The 21290-nt window shown below is 46.8% G+C and overlaps 1 protein-coding gene across 1 annotated transcript; it reads left to right on the plus strand.

The window, feature by feature from the left end:
- Positions 1-362: 362 nt before the first annotated feature.
- On the plus strand, positions 363-19434 carry LOC149363839 (uncharacterized). The gene is made up of 6 exons (XM_089568611.1): positions 363-408; positions 6282-6414; positions 9138-9237; positions 14217-14517; positions 15049-15185; positions 19045-19434. Exons 1-6 carry the CDS (start codon positions 363-365, stop codon positions 19375-19377), a joined length of 1050 nt encoding a protein of 349 aa, XP_089424737.1. The 3' UTR covers positions 19378-19434.
- The last annotated feature ends 1856 nt before the right edge of the window (positions 19435-21290 follow it).

Below are 21290 nucleotides of genomic sequence, written 5' to 3' on the forward strand. Positions count from 1 at the left end.
AAGACGGCCGAGGAACAATGGCGCCAACGACGAAACGGCCGTGGGTCAGATGACACGCCCCCTGACCTGGATAGAAGTGAGCCACCACCCTGCAGATGTCAACGACAGCTACTACATTGTTTCCCAGTATCTCGTCTCGCTGTTGCGTTGCTGTTCGCATCTGCTTCACGCCCGACTCGTATCGCAGTAGCGAGACACCATGAAGCATTGGCTAATAGCGCCTCTTATGTAATCACCCTGTATACACCGTGATTACGCTGCATGTGCGTCACCGGCGCATCCTATATAGGCAGTGCCCGATAGCGCGGCCAGTTTGTCGTCGGTGCACGTCGTGTACAACCCCTCAGCTTTGTGTGCGCCAGATGGGATACTTGCAACAGAGCCAAGACAAGAGCGATGCAGAGCACCGTGAGTTTCTTCAGCGCAAACTTACGGGGTGACTAACTCCCGTAGTGGGTTTGAGATCTTCCGCAGTGCCTTTGGTGTCCATTTGATGCACTCGCCAATGTAAGGCGCCTCAAAAGTTTCCAGGCCATAAGAGGACTTTTCGGCCGAATATTCTGACGTACTTTTTATTATTTATTTGAGGTAACTGAAGGGCCCTTTAGCTGGAGGTCTTTACATTAGTGGTTGGTTTATTACGTGGTGTTAACTGAAACGCGACTCGATGGCTGACTTGAAATGAACCAAGTTTGTTAAGACGATGACCCTTGTGGGAATACTGTTGCAGTCGTGGGGTGTTTTGGCAAAAGAGGCGTGAAACTAGGTTGTGGTGTAAGCTCGAGGTGGATAGATGGTCTTATAGAGATTTGTATGAGTTGTAAGATGATGAGCTGGTTGAATAGGAGAACGATGAGATAAAACATGATATATCTTACGATAGAGACACCGTTAAAACGCCAGGGAAAACACTTTATACAGGTAAGACACTTAACACAGTTAAGGCAAAGTTTAGACTCTTAGGACACCTAAGCAGCTACCAATTTTTAAAGTTGTGAAAATAATGTTGCAGGCAAATGATGCAGCGCCTCCAGGCATGTTTCGCATTAACTGCCAAGTCATTATTAAAAGCAATTGTCTATAGCTGCGGTTCTCTTACAGTCCCGTAGTAAGGTATAGGTGCCGCGTGCAGCCGAGCACTCTTCTATTTAGCCTATTCAACTTAAGCCTAGTAAGCCTAATGAAACCTTGCGAGCTCATTAGACTTACAAATTTATCTAGTGTCTCGCAATTCTATTAACCAGACGCAGACAGTTTTCGGCTGCGCGTGGTTACTACATTTATTGGATCTTCTGTGAGATTTGCTGTAGGCTACTTGTGTTTAATAACTTCGCAGCCTCATGAGTCATGACTGCGAAGCATAACAGCATGACTGAATGCGCTTCTGCAGCAGTTGCGCGTGTCCTTGCACCGGCAGAGGAGCCGATATCTTGGTTGGGCGCTTCTTCGATCTGAAAGGCAATTTTTCACTTTACAGCCAGTGCTTGAGCTCTTTCTCAATAAGACACAGAATACCGTATTTACACGTACATATTACGCCCACGAATATAACGCAATGGAGGGGGCGGGGGGAGGGGGGTGTTGAGGCCTCACCGAAATGGAAAAGGAAATATAACAGGTCCAGCATTCTTGGGCAAAAATTTTGAATATTGGAATTTTGTAAGGTACTGTTATGGAAATATTGAACGTAATGCTCAATTCTTCCGATACGTACTAAAATCTTTCTTATAAAGTTTTTCCATCGCTCGCATCGAGCAGCCAAGACTGCCGTAGAAAACCAATGAGGACGGTAGGAAGAACGTTATTAGCAAAAAAAAAAATTGGCTGTGGCTTAGCTAAGGTTAAGCTTGGATAAGCGAAAAGCTCTCGCTGCTTTTCAGCCACCTACCAAGCTACCACTTCTGGATCGGTGTTTCTGCGCCGTCCGACTGTTGCTTCTTCTTCTCCTTCCATGGCGATTGTCTGCGCCTGTTCTATGGGCAAACGAGCCTTATATACCCCTCCTTTCAAATGTGCACTACGCACGGCTGCGGCAAAAGGTCAAACGGTGGCGAGGATGGCCGCCTCTTCTATGGCCGCCGCCGCCGCTCACGCGTTCTCGCAACGCCTTGCGAAAGAACCTTCTCCTCTTGGGACCAGTGCTGCCAACCCTAGGGATTTTTCCCTAGATCTAGAGAATTTGGACGTCGTTTAGGGGAAAAGAGATTTTTTGTAAAATCTAGCGAAATTTCATTTGCTCGGAGAATTATTTTTTTTTCTCCCTCAAATTGTGAAGACAGTACAAACTTTTCGTTGCTTTTTCTCTACAACTGGCGGAGGCCGGCACAACACCGCTGCGCGCTCGAGTAAAGCCTGCTTCACATGGAGGTGAAAACACTTTATTGCTGCAACACAACAGCTGTTTAGAGCCATCGCGGCGGCTCCAGCAGTCAGAGCGGCGATGTTCAAACAAGTTACAAATTTTTCGCAGCGCTGCGCTGCTCAATTTTCAGTCACTTGCATGCATGTGAACCAGCCTTTACACGAACATATTCGAACGTGTATGGTCCCTGACGTGGCCAGCGGCACCCGCTGATGTGATCTGGCGCGCCACCGTCTCCCCTCAACAGGCGTGCCACTTCCTCACGCTGTATTTGGAGCTCGCTGCACGACGTGAAATTCCTATTTAGTAAGCATATCTGCATGTTTATTTTGATAACTAGAACAGAAGAAGGGCGCCATTTTTTTTTAAATAGAGCGCCGTGTTGAAAACCTTAGCTAGTCTAACTAGGAGAACAATTCCCAGTTCACCCGCCGCGGTGGCTGAGTGGTTATGGCGCTCGGCTGCTGACCCGAAAGACAAGGCTTCGATCCAGGCCTCGGCAGTCGAATTTCGATGGAGGCGATATTCTAGAGGCACGTGTACTGTGCGATGTGAGTGGAAATTATAGAACCCCAGGTGGTCGAAATTTCCGGAGCCCTTCACTATTTCATCCCTCATAGCCTGGGTCGCTTTGGGACGTTAGACCCTCCAAAATCATAAACCATAATTCCCAGTTCCATCACGACGAACAAAGCGAGTTGAGGTCACAAGAGGCATACAAAAGCCAATCACTGCTTCATTGTTTTAATTGACTCAAACTGTAACGTCAGCCACCCTCTAAAGCAATCGCAGCAAATGAACAAGCAGCTTTTATATCGCAGTTTCCGTACACTCCTCAAGCGACCTCCAGGCATTTTGTACATGGTATCCTTCGGCTGAAGTCTAAACCGACATAACATGAAGGAAAAAAATTCAGTTAATTCCACATGCCGATGCATGTTTACTAATATCTTGCGTACAGTGAAAAAAAAAACGACATACAATATAGAGCCTTTAATTTGTAATTTCTAAAGAGCGCTACAGCTTATCTTGTAGCTTCATTTAGAAGTTCTTCGTTTTACATCCTTCATTTCAAATTTACAGCTAATTTGCTTACCAACCTATGGTAATAGGGTTGCTGCATGATAAAACTTGCTACTGAGCTACGCATAAATATATATTTTTTCACAATAGAACAATATTTTCGTATCTAGGGAAATTTAGGGAATTTTTGGTTGCAAATTGTGGGAGAAGCGGCTCTGGAGGTTAGCAGCACTTCTTGGGACGGCGGCGGCGACCGCGCGGTAGCGGCGAAGGGTAAAACGATGGCGAGGAGGAGCGGTGAGACGACGGAGTCAGCGAGCGGCGAGCGGCCACCTGCGCTCCGCGTGACGTCACTGTAGTGTGGCTCACGCGAAGCGCGGTGTTGACGAGCCTAATGAAGCTTTTCGCTTCAATAGTGCAAGCCTGCCAGGGGGAGGAGTGGGGGGGGGGGGGGAGTGACCTATATAGTGAAATCTTACAATATATGAAGAAATTGCGTTCATAAACGCTTTCCAGTTAAAAATTGCTTTTGTCCAGAATTGCTGAGTATGTCAAACCAAGTACAGCCGAAGGGCGGAGGGCTCGAAAAATAACATAATAAACGGCTACAGCTGGCAAATACACGGTGTTTGACCTAAGGCTTTACACAATTTTCAAAAATCGGCATTTTGAGTTAGGAGGGCGCTTTTTTCGGCATAACATTGTCAGCGGAGCAGTACATCAGAATACAGCTAAGAAGTGCCAACTATCAGGCTGGCCAACTAATATTCAATAGTTAGCTTTTTAACTATTACTGTTCAGCTCCTTAATTACTGAGAGACGTATAGCCCACCGTAATTAGTATCCATATCATTTCTTAGAATTTCGAAAACGCGATCACCGTCAGCGCTGTGGCCCAACAAATTCTGGCTACAGTGCGCCAAGATACACGCGCTTACGATATGCTTGCAGGCAAAGCAACCTCTCCAGTGCACGTAACTCGTCGAAATAGCCAAAATTTGTCGGGCCACAACGCCGAGCGCAACCACGTTTTAGAAATTCTAAAAATAGTATAGATATTACTTAGGATGGGCTACACGCTTCTCAATAATTAGCACGCCTAACAGTAATAGTTAAAATGTTAACTATTCAATATTAGTTAACCAACCTGCTAGCTAACACGTCTTTATTCTGATGTACTGCACCGCTGACAATGCTATGCCGAAAAAAGCGCTCTTCTAACTCGAAAAATCTATTTTTTTTTTAATTTCTTAAAACCTTAGGTGAAATACCCTGTGTATTGACACAACGGATACGTCGGTATTATCTGAGTGTCAACACTGCACAAATGCGCCCGGCATCATCGACTGCAGAAAGATTGCGACGTCATGACGCATGCAGTCTTCTCCGAGTTTCTCTCTGCCTAGTCCTGTGCCCGTTCGCCCTTCTTTCCGTTCCCTATTACACTCAACCATTTCAGCGACAACCCTTTCCTGACTGCCCCTGCCGGGTTCTTTTCACATTCATAGCCGCACTATTTTCCCCGCGCGCGCCGCTCGGCCCCAGGATCATTCAAAAGTTGGCTTCTCCTAAAAACAAACAAGTCTAGTGGTGAAGGCCATTGTAGCTTATCTTGAGGAGCAGTGGAAAAAAAAAGTTCGTGTTGTGTTGTGTTCGTACCTTCTTTCAGAATATAAAGCGAGATGCTACAAACGTGGGAAATGGAGGCGCGAATTTTCTACCATATTGTTCCCTGCTACCCAGAGGACATGAAAAGGCGCTGCCATTACCTTTTGCTCCGCCATATGGAGAAGCCTACGAATGTCTCTGTTGAGATGCGTTCTGAAACCAACGTAGTCAGGAAAAAAAAAAACTCTTGTTATATTCGTGCAAATACGGCCTACAGCTGCTCATTTATCATCGGTATTTCAGCGCATACGTATCAGTGTCACGTTTCTAATATTCGGTTCGCGTGTCCCTACACGCGTACGGATGGGACGATTTATGCATGGAGTAAGTTACAAACGCTCGTGTTAAATTGTGCAGCACAACTTTAGCACAAAGCGTGCCGTGCATGCACAGCCTGTTTGCTCGAAATAAATCAAATGAACTAACTGAAATCTTGGCGAAAGCTACTTGCATGGCGTCAGTCCTGTCTTTTGTGTGCCTTCTGTGTCCCCGTTTCTTGCGCCATTACCAGTTTTTTCTTTCAACATGAACCAACTCGCCCAAACTAGAGTTTTACTTGCATGACATGCGACGCGCTTTTCGTAAAGACCCACGGTTTCCAAATTTAGTGACGCATCACTGTTTGAGGCGTCGCACGCTAAAATGTTCCGATTTTATTTCCCGGCCGTCACACTTTACAAATGTTGTTCTCGCTTGCACCTCAAGCGTGGTTTCTCACATAACTTCTTTCAGAGAGAAGCACTGCACTGCCCGCGCATTCAAACGTTTCTTCAAGACTCAGGACTTGACCTACATCGGTAACAATAACAAGTATTAATAATAATAATGCATTTATTCTGAAACAAAATGAAGTTACACTTACTGGATGTTTCCTAACTACAGGAGCGGACGGGAACCATCGTTACGTCTCGTCACCCGTCTGACGCAAATGGCTGTCCCCGTATCTGAACACACGTCACTCATTAGCGTTGAGCGGGCCGTCAGGCATTCCCCTGTGAAGTAATGGTAGTAGAGTCTTTGTCAAAAGTTTAGAGCCCAGGGGGTTCACTTCCAAGCTTTATACTGGGACTCCAGGAGCATTCATGGAAGTCCTACGGCGGTACCAGAAATCTTATTATGTCCAGGAAATTTGGAGCACTAGAGATCCATTAAGAACGACACAGTGTGGCTCAAAAGAAAACCCTCTGGGCTCCAAACTATTGACAAAGGCTGTACGTTCATGTTGCAGGCTTCGGGCGCAGCTGCAGCCCCGGCGATGCAGATGCGGACATGCCCGGCAGCGGGGGACAGCCAGTCTTGCTCATTGACACAGACGCCGGCGTGGACGACGCGCTCGCCCTCATGCTGGCCCTCTCAACCCCGTGCGTATCCTGATTATCCCGAGGGCGGCCCGCAGTTTCCGCCCTCGCCGTTCAATCACGTGGTACTTGCGGTATTACAGGACGTTCTCACGTCTGGCGCTATGGCCGAGGGTGGAAATGATAAACACACTCAACGTTCGGTTACACGCAACACGAATGCACACATAAGTATAAGGTTGTACAGCCGCCGTAGCTGAGTGGTTACGGCGCTCGGCTACTGACCCGAAAGACGCGGGTTCGATCCCGGCCGCGGCGGCCGAATTTCGATGGAGGCGAAATTCTAGAGGGCCGTGTGCTGTGCGATGTCAGTGCACGTTAAAGAAACCCAGGTGGTCGAAATTTCCGGAGCCCTTCACTACGGCGTCCCTCATAGCCTGAGTTGCTTCGGGACGTTAAGCTCCAATGAACCAATGAACCAACATAAGAACCAACAGCCGCCGTAGCTCAGTTGGTAAAGCACCGTACGCGACATGTGGAGGTTGTGGGTTCGGACTCCACCGACGGCATGCGATTGTCTTTCCTTCTTCTTCTTAATCAGTTACATTAGGATTTTCTAATAGTTTAAAAAAAAAAAAGAAGACCTACACAGATGCTGTGAGCACAGTTTTTGCCAACTTTCAAAAAGAGGGTTTGGGGTTGGCGTTCACTCATCAACTTCCTTTGCGCGGGTGTTTGCAGTTTTTAGATCTAAATATTACCCTGGGCGAGCATCATGTGTGTTGGCTATACTCACCTCGAGCACAGAAGTAGCTCCTGCCTTATACCTCGACTCATTCAAAAACTGTAAAAAGCGCCATTGGTAGCCTCTGCCTCAGCTGTCGTGAAGTCGTTTCACCGTGCTCTGCAGGCGAGTTTTGATAAGCAAGTTGGGGGTTCCCATGCTCGGTTATCACTGCAGTTGCTGAAGCCCTCCCGAGAAAAATCAAATGTGCCATGCTTCAAAAGTCGCGCGGGCCACGTCTCCCTTTAGCGCTATTATTTTTTCTGTCTCAAACAGTTAAATTCCAGGGGAAAAAAAAATTATTACATCACTAAAATTTTCCCTCATCAATACCCCAAATTACACAAACATTTCCAATCCTTTCCTTGCCCTCATTGACTATTGGCTTCCTGTAGAGAGAGAGGGTTATTGCTTCAATTATGCGTAAAGTATCTGAGAGCAGTGGAAACAACGAACTAAATTTCTCCGAAATCACGGTGATTTTATCGCGAGAGACGAGGCTTATTATTTCTCCTAAAAGTATATTTTAGAACGCCGTTGTGTAAATCGTTCAAAATTTTGACCATTTGTTCCTGACATCTGCGATACTTTTATTTCCTTTTCTCTGGCCAAAAGATCGTTGTTTCACTTGTAAAAACTTGATACCTCTATCCTGAGGAGCCTGCGATTACCCATTAAGTGATGTGCTCTTAAAGGGCCACTGACCAGGGTCCGGACATTTTTGAAAAACAAGCCCACTGCATAGATGAGGCATCGAAGATAACCTCTGCAAAATACTAGAGCCATGCGCGCCCCGAAAAGCTGCGAAAATTCAAATCAAAGCCCGTTCGTTCTTTCCTTCCTTCAAAAACGGGCCCGGCCCACTACTCTGCACCCCGCTGACGTCAAGGGGGGATACTTTCGCTAAAGGCACTCCATTGGTGCACCGTTCTGACTGACGGGAGAAGGTTGGGCGTAGCCTTGGCGTCGCGTCGTCTGCACAAGGCTTTCCGCAGCGCCTTCTGTTCTGGCTCATGCCTACAAACCCGCATGAAGGAACAAAAAAAAACTGCGGAGGGAGCGTGCGGCGACAGCCTTGAACCCTAGCCATAAAAAGTAAAAAAATAGTAAAACTGAGGGAGTTGGTTCGCCCCCCCCCTCCCCCCCCCCCCCCCCCCCCCCCCCGCCGTGATCACGTCACGAGACGCTCTGCGTGCGCGCTCCCTTCTCAGTTTCTTTTCTTCTATGCGAGCCCCCCAAAACAAGGTTTTAATTAGTAGTGCAGCAGAGCCTTTCCCTCGCTCGCCCACTTCACCGCTCCGCACACACACCGCTTATCTTTCGTGCATCTTGCGTACGCCTTGACTCCAATGAATAACATATGCTTTGGAGCGGAGAAAAGACACAAACACACAGAACACAAACACGCATGGAGAAAAGCAAACGGGCTGTTGCCGGGTCCGCGCTTCGCCGTGTGTTTCGAACACAACCGACTTCCGCCCCTCCGCTCGTGAAACGGTGGGGAGGCCTAAAAGAAAATGAAAAGGTGGCTCGTTAACTGGGAATGACAAACAGATGTATGAAAGGATGCGCTCGCTAACAAGTCTAGGTGGTCGAGCCGATCGCGCCTCTCGATCGCTCAGTGTGCGGAGAAAATGCAAAAACCAAGAAAAGAATTCTATTGAAGGCGGGGCCATGACGTCGCCCTGTGACGCACTCCACAGACATCACGCCTCCGGCTTACACCGGAGAACGAAGGGGTGATTTTGCCTTGCCGAGCCTACTCGACGAGGAGCGGGAGAGAAGAATTTCGAGGAGGGAATGGAAGGAGAGGAGGCTCGCTCAAAGAGAGGTAGAGAGTGTCTGCTGAGCTGGGGTGGGCACAGGCCCTTTAAGGCGTTGGGAAGCTTTCAGAGGCATGCAGCACCCAGTCTGCCTACTTGAAAACCAGCTGATGGCATCGCCTTAGCTGCCACAGAAGCTCCCTTTCTTCTCATAGCCATTTATTCGCTCTCTCTTGAAGGTGCAAGATACTGGCCATCACTTGCGTATCTGGAAACGTGGAACTTCCGTACGTCTACTCCAATGTTCTCCGGTTACTGAACGTCTGCGGTAGACTCGAGGTGAGCAAAGTACACTCTAGAGGAATGCACGAGCCAGCAGGGACTAATTTAAAGATTTTTCTTTCTTTTCTTTTTTGTTTTGTGTTTACTTCTTTCAAACAAAAGAGGGTGCCAAGGCATAAGACATGAGCTTGAGTAGACCTCGGCCCCTTGAAATAGACAGTCCAGAGTATATAAACCGCAAATAAGCGTAAATGAAATACATCGTGCGACATTTATACAAGTCTACACAGAACATTAAAATAAAACGCAGCAACGCAGGCATACCTGTTTGCTCATATAAATGAAACAATATGCAGCAATGATTTAAGCCTCATGCTACAAACATTGGAGTTTAGAAACAAGATCCCAAATTCAGGTAAACTGAACTTACAGCGAGCGTGTTCAACAAACTTGCACTCTTCATTGTGGCAGTTCGACAGCAGCTGATTGCGTTCCCTCTATCTGCGGCCCTACTTTGTTCCTTCTGACCGAATTCAAATAGGGAAGTTTTGCGACATTTTTTCTCAGGCAATGGTGATCAACCTACCTGTACTACCGTGTTCCAAGTCCATTACTTTTCTTAATATACGTTAATGGTTTGCCTAACTATTTTACCAAACCTAACTGTATTTTATACCCTGATGACGCCACTTTAGCTTCAGAAAAATAAATTACCTAATTACAACCTTGAATGCTAACCTCAAAATTCTAGTTGCTTAGGGACAAAATATACAGCTTGAAATCATTCCTGAAAATAAAAACACATTTGTGGTTTTTCATTCACATCATAGGCAACCTATAAATATTACACCGCTTTTTATGAATTACCACATCATGCCGCTTTCTGGAAGTGCTAGATCTCTTGGCACCATACTAGACGAACATCTGACATTTACCACACACTCTATACACGTTATTACTTTCAGCAACATATTCATCATGCATTATTTTGCATTTTAGACACCTAACTAGCTGCATATCTTCCTGGAGAAATACGTATGCTGCTCATACAACAAGCACCCGCCATCTACGAGATCAGATCGAATACTTATAATTCTTCCCCACTGAGTACTTCAGCTGCTCCCTTACACCGAACTCTTAATATCCTTCCTTTTGTGATTTTACTTCAGTTGAAGTCTGCTTCATTAATCTTCAGGGCTCGTAATGAAGACGTAATTACTGCACTTTCCTCATCTTGCCTCAGAAACAGTAACCTCACTATATTTTCGCAAAATAACTATTTGCTGCTTTCAGAAGTTAACACTAATTATGGCAAACGAACCCTCCTGCATTCAGCTATAACATTTTGGAACTTGCTACTTGCATGCATAAAACAGTTCCCTCATTCGGGCTTTTTAATGATAACATCAAAACATTTTTATTAACAGAGTTGTAACATTGCTACGCTGTTTTTTTATTAATTTGAATGAGTTATCATTGCTGTCACAAATGCTTGCTGTTTTTCACAGATTGCAACATAATTATTACGTTGTAGTTACGCCTATTTTTCATATTTGTATTAGGCATTTTGTAATAGGGGGTCCACCTGACAGCTTCGCTTCGGGACCTCCTTCTGTACCAACTTACCCAACCACTCATTTCTGTAACGAATTTCTGTCACCAAAAAAAAAACCTGAAACCTGATATAAATATTGTTTTACATAGGTTTAACTTTCCACGGGAGAACACACAGATCCCTCTTCTCCCTACTGCTCGGCGTTTGCTATAGACCTCCACAGACTAATCATGACTTCCCACGTCATCTCAATAATACCATTCATAAACTTCGTTCCACATATTCAAATGCTTACATCCTTCTTTTTGGTGATTTTAACTACCCTGACATCGACTGGCAGAACTTATCTAGCTCTGAAATAACATGCCATGCAGAGGCAAAGAACTTTATCGAAATGTGTCTAAATTTTAACCTTACCCAATTAGTATCACAGCCAACCCGTGTGACACAAGAATCAGCAAACACACTCGACCTGATATTAACCAATAGCCCCGAAAAACTAACATCTATCAGTTTTCTTCCGGAAATCAGTGACCACAAAGTCATACATGCTCTATTTTCATTTCACTCTACTAAAAAACAGACATCTGAAAAAACAATACGTCTATACGGTAAAGGAAACTACAACGCAATAACTGAAGATCTTAGCACTTTTTTTCCCGAATATGAATCCGCATTTCACACTCGCTCAATTCATGAAAACTGGTCAATCTTCAAGAACAAATTAAACAGTCTAACTGATACGTTTGTCCCGACGATTACTTTTCACACTAACCGCAATAAACCCTGGTTTACTGGGCCTTTAAAACGACTAGAAAACAAAAAGAAACGATTTTTTCGCTCCGCCAAACGCATAGACACACCTGCCGCATGGGAAAAATATTACCAAATCGAAAAATTATACTTACATTCCGTTCGTGATGCCAAGCACTCATTTTATCACCACGACTTAAGCAACCCAAAGCAATTTTGGCAGGTCCTAAATCCTACGCACCGTTCCCATATTACGTTAACGAATGACTTGAATGAACCTGTTGCTGATAACAACTGTGCAGATGTTTTTAACAATGCATTCGCAACTGTCTTCACCACCGAGTTTGACGCGCCTCCACACTTATCATCCTTTAACTTGGAATCCTTCATGCCGGCTATCGCCTTTAGCGGACAAGGCATCTCATCCATAATTCATAATATGAAACTGTCGTCTGCAGCTGGTACAGACCTAATTAATTCAAAACTTTTGAAGAACGTGAACACTATTTGCGCAGCCTATTTATGTCTTCTTTTTTCACAGTCACTGTCTTCAGGAATCATTCCAGCTGACTGGAAACAGGGCAAGGTTGGTTTGGTTTGGTTTGGTTTATGAGGTTTAACGTCCCAAAGCGACTGAGGCTATGAGAGACGCCGTAGTGAAGGGCTCCGGAAATTTCGACCACCTGGGGTTCTTTAACGTGCACTGACATCGCACAGTACACGGGCCTCTAGAATTTCTCCTGCAAAGAAATTCCAGCCGCCGCGGCCGGGATCGAACCCGCGTCTTTCGGGTCAGCAGCCGAGCACCATATAACCACTGAGCCACCGCGGCGGCATAGGGCAAGGTCGTTCCAGTCTACAAATCGGGTAACAGAGACTCACCTTTGAATTACCGCCCCATTTCCTTAACTAGCGTACCAGCGTACCGTGTAAAATAATGGAGCACGTCATATACTCACAAATCATGAACTTCCTTGACGCAAACGAATTTTTCCATCCTTCACAACACGGATTTCGCAAGGGCCTCTCATGCGAAACCCAACTAGCACTCTTCCTTCATGACTTACATGCTAATCTCGACCGTAACATGCAGACCGATGCTATTTTTCTAGATTTTGCGAAAGCCTTTGACAAGGTCCCTCACCACCGACTATTACTAAAACTTTCGCAGCTCAACCTACACGCTAATATTTTAAAATGGATTGAAGAATTTCTAACTAATCGTTCGCAGTCTGTCTATGTTAACGGCCACCTGTCTAAGTCCGTCCCAGTAACATCCGGTGTCCCACAAGGATCTGTCCTTGGTCCCCTTTTATTCTTAATATATATTAACGACTTGCCCATGCATGTTCCCAGCAGCATTAGAATGTTCGCCGATGATTGTGTCATTTACCGTACCATTAACAATCGCGATGATCAACACACCCTTCAGGCAGATCTTAACAGTGTATTAAATTGGTGCAATAATTGGTTGATGTCCCTTAATCCTACTAAATGCAAACTCATGTCTTTTTCTCGTCGTCGTAACCCTTATCGTTTTTATTACTCTGTTTCTGGTACACCGATTGAGCTAACAGAATCGTATAAATATCTGGGAATCACCGTCTCTCCTGATCTCTCATGGCGCGCTCATATCAGTAACATCATTTCAGCATCAAATAAAACACTAGGTTTCCTGAAGCGTCACCTCCGTCTTGCCCCACCTGAGGTAAAGCTGCTCGCGTACAAATCATTGGTAAGACCAAAATTAGAATATGCATCTGCCATCTGGAACCCACATCAAGTATATCTAATCACTGCATTGGAATCTGTTCAAAATCGTGCCGTCCGGTTCATTCATTACTCATACTCGTACGACACCAGTGTTTCAACTTTGAAAGTGAAATCCGGATTGCCACTCCTTTCATTTCGTCGCCGCATCGCTAGCCTCGCTCTTTTTCACAAGTTTTTTTATTCTTCCCTGAATCAAGCACCGTACATCACAGCCGCAGCACGCATATCTCACCGCACCAGTCATCCACTGCAAGTTGCACGCCCATCGTCGCACACTACTACTTTTTCTGCATCGCTCTTTTCGCGAACAGCTTCAGACTGGAACGGCCTTCCCTATGACATCGTCGTCATCGCTTCGCCATCTGTTTTTCAAGCGCGTGTAACAAATCATCTTCAATGTTAATCATTGCTGTTTTTTTTTTCACATTTTCAAGTGTATTCCCACCCCTTATGTAACACCCCCTGAAAAGGGGGCCTTTAAGGAATAAAACTGAAACTGAAACTGAAACGATTGAAGTTTTAAAAAAATCACAGGACGGTTGCCACTGTGTAATGCTGTATTCAGCGACACCTATATCTGCGGTGGTGAATGTAATATCGCTTATTCATTATCAGTTGTCTTCTAAGTGCGCTTGACGTCACTGTGCTGTCAGTTGTGAGCTCTCACTCAGCATGATGCCTTGCCATGGCGCACTGACGTCACGCGTGGCGTCACTACATTCTGACCAATCACAGTGACTCAGTTACGCCAGCGCCAACAGCGCTTTCAGCGTGGTGCCTTGCCATGACACATTCACGCATGACGTCACTGCATGCTGACCAATCACTGCGACTCAGTTGCGCCAACGGCACGGAGTCAGAAGCTTTCGCTTTCGAATGCATGGCCTGATATACGGCATATACCGTTAGGATGGCTATAATGTCACCGTATGCATGGTGCCACCGTGCACTGCAGGTTCCGGTGTACCAAGGCTGCCGGCGGCCTCTGGTGGCGGCACCGATGAACGCGGCCATCATCCACGGCCAGGACGGACTGGGCGGCGTGGCCGACCGCTTCCCACTGCCCGACGACAAGGCATTCGAGCGACGCGACGAGCACGCTTCGCAGGCGCTCGTCACGCTAGCGCGCAAGCACGCCGGCGCCGTCACGCTCGTGGCGTTGGGCCCGCTCACCAACCTGGCCGTGGCCGAGCGCCTGGACCCGGACTTCTTCAAAAACCTCAAGCAAATCGTCATCATGGGCGGCACGTACGACGGCAAGCGAGCGCTTCACTTATCTCCCTCTCCCGGTCGTCTCACAGCTCGATGTTCAGCTTCGATGTCTAAGATAATGACAATTGACTACGTCCATGCGAGCTGCAGTGGCGTTGCAGTATTATTCTGAAAGGCCGTATTTCCAGACGTCCAACGTAAGGAATTGTACTAAATCTGGAAAACGTTACGCACTTATCGGCAGAGGCCGCTTCCATGACTAGGGCTTTCAGTGCGAAAGCACTACTTCACTAGCAATCCTGAAAAAGCCGAGGTATGTGTGAAGCCTCGACCTTTGACACTTGAACTTTGAGTTGAAATGGCTTCGGTACGGTTCGGCTAGGGAAAGGTGACTTGATACGAAAATTTAAAAGAAATTGTCTTGGAGGACAGTGTAAGGCAATGTCTAGGCAAGAGTCAAGTGAATTCGAAGGACAAGTTTAGGTAATAGTCAAGCTAGTGCTTTCGCACGTAATAGTCGGTTTAACGCCGTTAAAACTCTGCCTTTTTGTTTTGTTTTTTGGCATCCCCCGCAGGCATCGGCAACGTGACCGCAACCGGCGAATTCAACTTTGTGTGTGACCCCGAGGCCACTAGAGTGGTGCTGACCGAAGCCAGTGACAAGATCCAGCTCGTGCCATACGAGACCTGCATCAGGCACTGTCTCGACTGGGTAACGCATCCGTTCTTTTGGCACTTCAGGTCGTCGCTGTTTTGTTCTTCTTAATAATCATTTTTTTGTTTGCCCAAAAGCGTGGACTGCATTGAAGCGAAAACAGATAACAAAGACGGGATGTCTTATAGTCATTGTCGTCACCATGGGGAATAATTAAGTCGAGCGCAGGGCAAAGGCATTTTCTATTACAGCGATGAGAAACGTACACTCAGCAACGTCGACAAAAAAAATCGACGTACGAATCTTGAAACGCCGATACTTTCGTTTCTTTTTCTCGCTCTGGCGAGCGAAAGTTTTTCGTCGCTGTCATGGTTCCCCCTCGCCAGACAGACATCCGTCAAACAATCAAATGCGATCTTCCACCGGTTCCCGATTCGTCCTGCACCTCCTTTGTTGCCTGTTCGCCAAATGCAACCGGTGCTTCTGTACTACATTATCGCCAACGTGTAACGGAACGATGAAAAAATGCCATGTTTTAATGCCTGCGTATTGCAATGGAAACCGTTCACGTCCACATCTTGAATTGTGGACACCGCTTTCTTTTACGTATAGGACTCTTCGCTTCAGGGCAGGCGTAGCGTTTTATTCTGTACAACTTTCCACTCGTATTCTACTCATTACCCGGACTCCAAAGCACCGTAATGCGTGTCGCTTTTTTTAGCCCTCGCATCTCAATCCTTTGCGGCTGCTCTATTTCCTCTGTCGAGGCAATATACGAAAAAAAAAACTAGAATTTCGACGGTCTCTTCACTCCATAATGCGTCAGATCGTTGCCTCAAACGAATCCCCCTTTACTCGGCATAAGTTCAAATTCATTTCATCATTTTCTTATGCTGTAAAATTTAGGAAGCGCTGGGAAAGATGCAAGCTTAGAGCGCCCGTCTTTGCCAGACATGCAATAACATTGTCACTTCAAAAAACAAAACTGGTTTTGAGGAGAAAAACAATTGGAAGAGACACTTAAGCTTCAGCCTTAAGGGTATGACGCCGCAGCGTTAATGTCCATATATGGGAATTGGTCATTCTCTACTTCACATTCATTCATCACTAGAAGTAATTAAGCGATGCGCCCTCCGATGGCAGGTGCTGCCACCGGTGGGGCTTGTGCGACACAGGTTGCTCCTCCCGAGCAACCTCTCGCGATCACTCATTAATTTAACTGCCACCTGCCACTACGCAGTTTACTCACAGTCCGGCGGGCAGGTTGTGATGACGCCACAAGGGGATGTGACGTAGAAGATTTGACAAGGTCACGTGACCTACCAATTTTTCGACAATGGCAGGTTGCGCGAAGTCGAGCACAATCTTGTGGCCGAGGTTGTCCATAGGGTGACCATCCTGGGTGGATAGGGTGGCCACCTGGCTCACCTTATCCTTGCCGATTTTTGCGCTCGCAACGCCGCCGACGACGAAGTCGGATTTTATACAGGGCGGTAGTCTTAACGCGTTAAAAGTAAGGGCTCAGCAACTGTCGCACCCTGGCTAGTCACCTCAACCGCGCCGTGAGGGAAGAGGTACAGGATGGAGTGAAAGATGAAAGAGGCGCCGTAGTGGCGGGCTCCGAGCCTCCACTACGGGAGCGCCCCCATTGGTGGTGAGTGGGATGGTTACGAGCAAATTAAAGCATCGCATAGCATCGGGTACCCTTTCACCTACATCAAAGTGCCTCGGCCCCGGTGTTCCGCAACGCTCCGTGGTGGTGGTGGTGGTGGTGGTGGTGAAAAACTTTAATATGCAAAGAGAGTTTGAGGGTAAAAAAAAAACCTGCTACATGGTCGGTATCCTTAGTCCGGGACACCGCACGACGAGGCCCCGTCTGGCGCCCGCTTTACTAGAGCCCTTTGAGACTCCAGTGTGGAGCAGTTGAGGAGGGCAGTCTCCCATGCCCCTCGGGTGGGGGTGGTGGAAGGGGGAAGGTGAGAATTCTGAGTACATGCCCACACCATGTGAAAGATATCGCAGATCTCTCCACAGTGCGGGCAGCGCCCATCTGTGTTCGGATCGAAGTGTTTTGCTATGGCAGGACAGAGAAGAGTTCCTGTCTGCAGGCGCCGCAGAATTCGCTCCTCCGCCTTACTCAGCCCCTTGGCAGGTACTGGGTAGAGACGGTGGCTGTCGCAATAATGAATTAGGATTTCGCGGAACCGCAGAAGCGGTTTATGAGCTTCTGAGCCAGGAGAGCAAGGATGAGGAGCCCGGTGTGTGAGCGCTCGGGCGGCCGCATCAGCGGCCTCATTGCCTCGTAGACCCTGGTGGCCAGGAGCCCAGATCACTTTTGTGCGAGTTGGATCGGCGGGAGCGCGTCTTAGAATTTAGGAGGCAAGATGGCACAGTGGTTATGGCGCTCTGCTGATGAGCCGCGGTACCTGAGCTGGAACCTGGCCGCACCAGCCGCACTTCGATGTCAGTGCCATTTTCTTTCTTCAAAAACAAATTCTATGCTCTAGCATTATAAACACCATCTGCGATAAAAGCCGGCGTCCGTCCGTCCGTGTCACCAAAAAGCACTTGACCCACCTTCCACCATGACCGGTGGCAATGAAATTGATACAAATAAATTCAATGCGATTGCTACCTGCTCACTGTGGCATGCGCGTCATCTCATTGGTCTAGATATAGACAGCCTCCCGAAGAGCCATTTGTGCAAAAAAAAAAAAAAAGCAGAGAGTGTTTTTCACATTCGAATCAGTGCGAAAGCACGGATTTGTGCTACATAGAACACGACGATGAGCGGGCAGAGCTGCGGGACGGAACTCTCGCACTGTGCCATCTTCTCGGACGTTCTTTAGACGATTTTGCTAGGCTCTGAACTTCCGGATTTCAGTCCGTTCGCACTAAAATGAATCTTACGGAAGCTCGGGAAGGGTGCCCTTGGTCTCACAAGCACCGCCGGGAGCTGTGTCTGAAACAGCCACCTGCCGAGGCAGTGGCGCACCGCTGCAGCACTGCTCCAGTAGCAGTATGAAGACACCCCACGATCTTTGGATATGAAATACATTGAGTACTTGCGCAGTAGGGCCCCATAATGCTATCGCATTGTACTCTTAACAATGGGAGAGGACACTTAAGGTCCGTCTTAAGGGTATGACGCGATAGCAGTGGGTCAGGCTTTTCTCTCCAACTTAACTAGTTGGAGAGAAACGTTTATGCTGCACGAAACGCGGAATCGTATGACGCCATCCGGTACATTCTGTGGAAAACGGATGGCATGATGCGATTTTTTTTTTTTTTTACACAGCCCTCGATTATTTCCTACACGCGGTGCCGGCTAAGCCGACGGCTTTTCGACCGAACGAGCTGCATACGCTGTCGCTTAAAAGCGTCGCCGAAATTTTAAGGTGAAACCCTTTAATGGCTCATACTGTCATCCGTTAACAAACCGTGTCACAAGCGTTTAAGTTGGGAACTAAAAGAGATAGAAGAAAATCAACGGTTGTTTTAGATAGAGGAGGAAAAACGAACCTAGTGAGGACTGTAGAGTAATTAGTTAATTAATTATAGTCAAATATGTCAAAATTGCGTCGAAATAACGCAGACGTCGATATAGCCACGGGAACGGTGTGACGTTACATCCACCGGAAGTCGTTACGACATAGTGAAAATTGTCACAGAATGGTCGGAAAAACTTCAGATTTGTGTCAAATTAGATGGATAAATGTGTAATTAAGCACAATTAACACTCAAGATTCCCGAAAGATGTACAATTTGGTTATCGATATAGCCACGGGAATGGTGTGACGTCACATCCACCGGAAGTCGTCACGGCATAGTGTCCTCGGCTTTCGCCTGTCAACACTTTAGTTGCCAAAGTGTCCACGCCATTTTTTTTTTTTTTTCAATTTTCGGTGTTCCTTAGACGTGGTACACAAGCTGGCTTGCCATGGACACTCCCAAGAGCCGGATGGTCCGCGACATCTGTGTGGACGTAAGTCGGCGCATGCGCGATGTACTCAAGCTTCCCGGCTTCTACTCCTGCGACCTGCTGGCCATGGCCACCGTCCTGAACCCGGCCGTGGTGCTGAAGACCGAGATGTACCCGGCCTGGCTCGAGCTGCACGGCACGAGCACGCGAGGCACTCTCATCGTCGACAAGAGGCCCGGCCTGAAGGCGAACAAGCCCAACATTCTATTCATACTGCAACTGGACACCGACGTGCTCAAGGAGATGTACACGAAGATGCTGCGCTGACGGCTCCTGCGCCGGGGGCTAGTTCCGTACGAGACTGCGGCGCAAGCGGGAATAATCTGATCCCGCTGCCAGTTTTTCCTGTTTCGAGTTAGTCGCATTTTCGAATAAAACAGAGCATTTTGTTATGAAAATCCCATTTGTGATAGCCCGACCTTTGATACCGGAATTAGTGAACGGTTCGATTTGGTTTATGGGAGCTTAACGTCCCAAAGCGACCCAGGCTATGAGGGACGCCGTAGTGAAGGTCTCCGGAAATTTCGACAACCTGGGGTTCTTCAACATGTACTGACATCGCACAGTACACAGGCCTCAAACTGCTCCATATGAGTTCTGACGTTTCAGGTGGTAGATGACAACTGCAGAGGGACAAAGTAAGAAATCAGTAAAATAGTATAGACGGAATTTTAAAAGAAAGCTCCTTGGAAAAAATCCTTTGCGCAGTTCTACGTCCGACGCCTTATTCGACATGGACTGTGGCAGGCACATGCTCTGAGAGAAGCCGGAGCACCAGACTGCATGCCGCACGCTCTTGCCGCATTACAGAATAGCCGTGAAAAGCTGTGCACGCTTGGAATTCACATGAATGTATTTCAAACGCAGTGAGACTGCAGCGTAGCTCTGCCCGTGTGCCATTCTTTATATACCAGGTGTCCCAGCTAAATGTAACCAAGCTTTTAGAAAACACGGGGTGTCCTAGCCGTCTGAAACCAAATGAGGGTTGTTTAGAGTCGCGTGACCTAGTCTGCAGTATTTTTTTCATTCTTCAAGGTGGACTAATTAGTTAGGCTTAATTAACTAACTTTTTAATTATTGACCTGAGGAACAAAGTGTCAACGAAAAAATTGTAGATCGCTTTGAGAAACAGCTTACTGAGACATTTGCAGCAAAGTAATATTTACGTAAAGTAGTTTTTTTTACCGGCCTTTAACCATAACCCACACAATAAGAAAAAGCTTCCACATGATAACTGGGCCACTTCGACGTCCCAAGATGCGCCTTAAAGAATAAAATCAGTTTTTTCTGAAGTCCTCTCCTCGATGAGACTTTGGGTGCACATTGGGGCAGAGAAGTGAGCGAGCAGCTGGTCATGTGACAACTTTCTTTTAAGGCCAATAAATGAAGCTACGTAAATCGTAACTTGGCGGAAACAGCACTACTAGCGGTTTTTCGATGTGATCTAAAACTTTTGCATTGACACTTTCTTCCTGAAGTCAATAATTAAAAAGTTAGCTAATTAAACTTAACCACTTAATTAACTTTGAAGAGCGAAAAAAATACTCAAGACTAGGCCACGCGACTATGAACAACCCTGAGTTGGTTTCACTGGACTAGGACATTTCGCCTTTTTTAAAACTGTGGTTACATTTAGCTGGGACACCCGGTATATTTTTGTCGTCTACAGCAAACTGATGCTCGTTGGTTCATCTCAAGTCACAAACAAGCAGCGCCCCTCTATGTACTCGGCTGCATCGAAGATTGTGTGTAATGTGCAACGAAGCTTGAAGCTATATGCCTGCTTAAGTATACCAGGGTAACAATGAAGCTGCACAAAACAATCAAGCTGCGTCATCTAAGTAAAAGCGCGACAGGTCGGCTCTCTTGAGTGAAGCCTCTTCCGGGAATCTGTACGCTGGTGCCACATTTGCCCTCCGTATATAAGAACGCGGCGAGCAACTAGAATGCGAAAGAAATAGAGAGAGAGAAACTTTATTGCTGCGAAAGAATTGGGGGGCACGCAGGCCCCTGGGTCTCCGCACGATCCCACTGCACTGGTGTTTATGTTCTAAGGTCCATAACACAGGCGAAACAAGCAAAAAATTCTCGCAGCGAGAGACACCGAAGGAACCTAAAGCGGTCTGTGTGGGCCCTGCATGAATTGAAAAAGTCTGCTTGATAAAGAAGACGAGGGTCCT

This window comes from Amblyomma mixtum, chromosome 2, assembly GCF_055824585.1.
Source record: "Amblyomma mixtum isolate Tamu chromosome 2, ASM5582458v1, whole genome shotgun sequence".
Taxonomy (NCBI): Eukaryota; Metazoa; Arthropoda; class Arachnida; order Ixodida; family Ixodidae; genus Amblyomma; species Amblyomma mixtum.

Excerpts from the sequence above, each read along its gene's own strand:
- LOC149363839 (XM_089568611.1), top strand. The coding sequence starts at position 363 with ATGGGATACTTGCAACAGAGCCAAGACAAGAGCGATGCAGAGCACC. Across the intron at positions 9,238-14,216 it reads ACGTCTGCGGTAGACTCGAG|GTTCCGGTGTACCAAGGCTG; the intron begins GTGAGCAAAGTA and ends CGTGCACTGCAG. Across the intron at positions 15,186-19,044 it reads TCAGGCACTGTCTCGACTGG|ACGTGGTACACAAGCTGGCT; the intron begins GTAACGCATCCG and ends GGTGTTCCTTAG.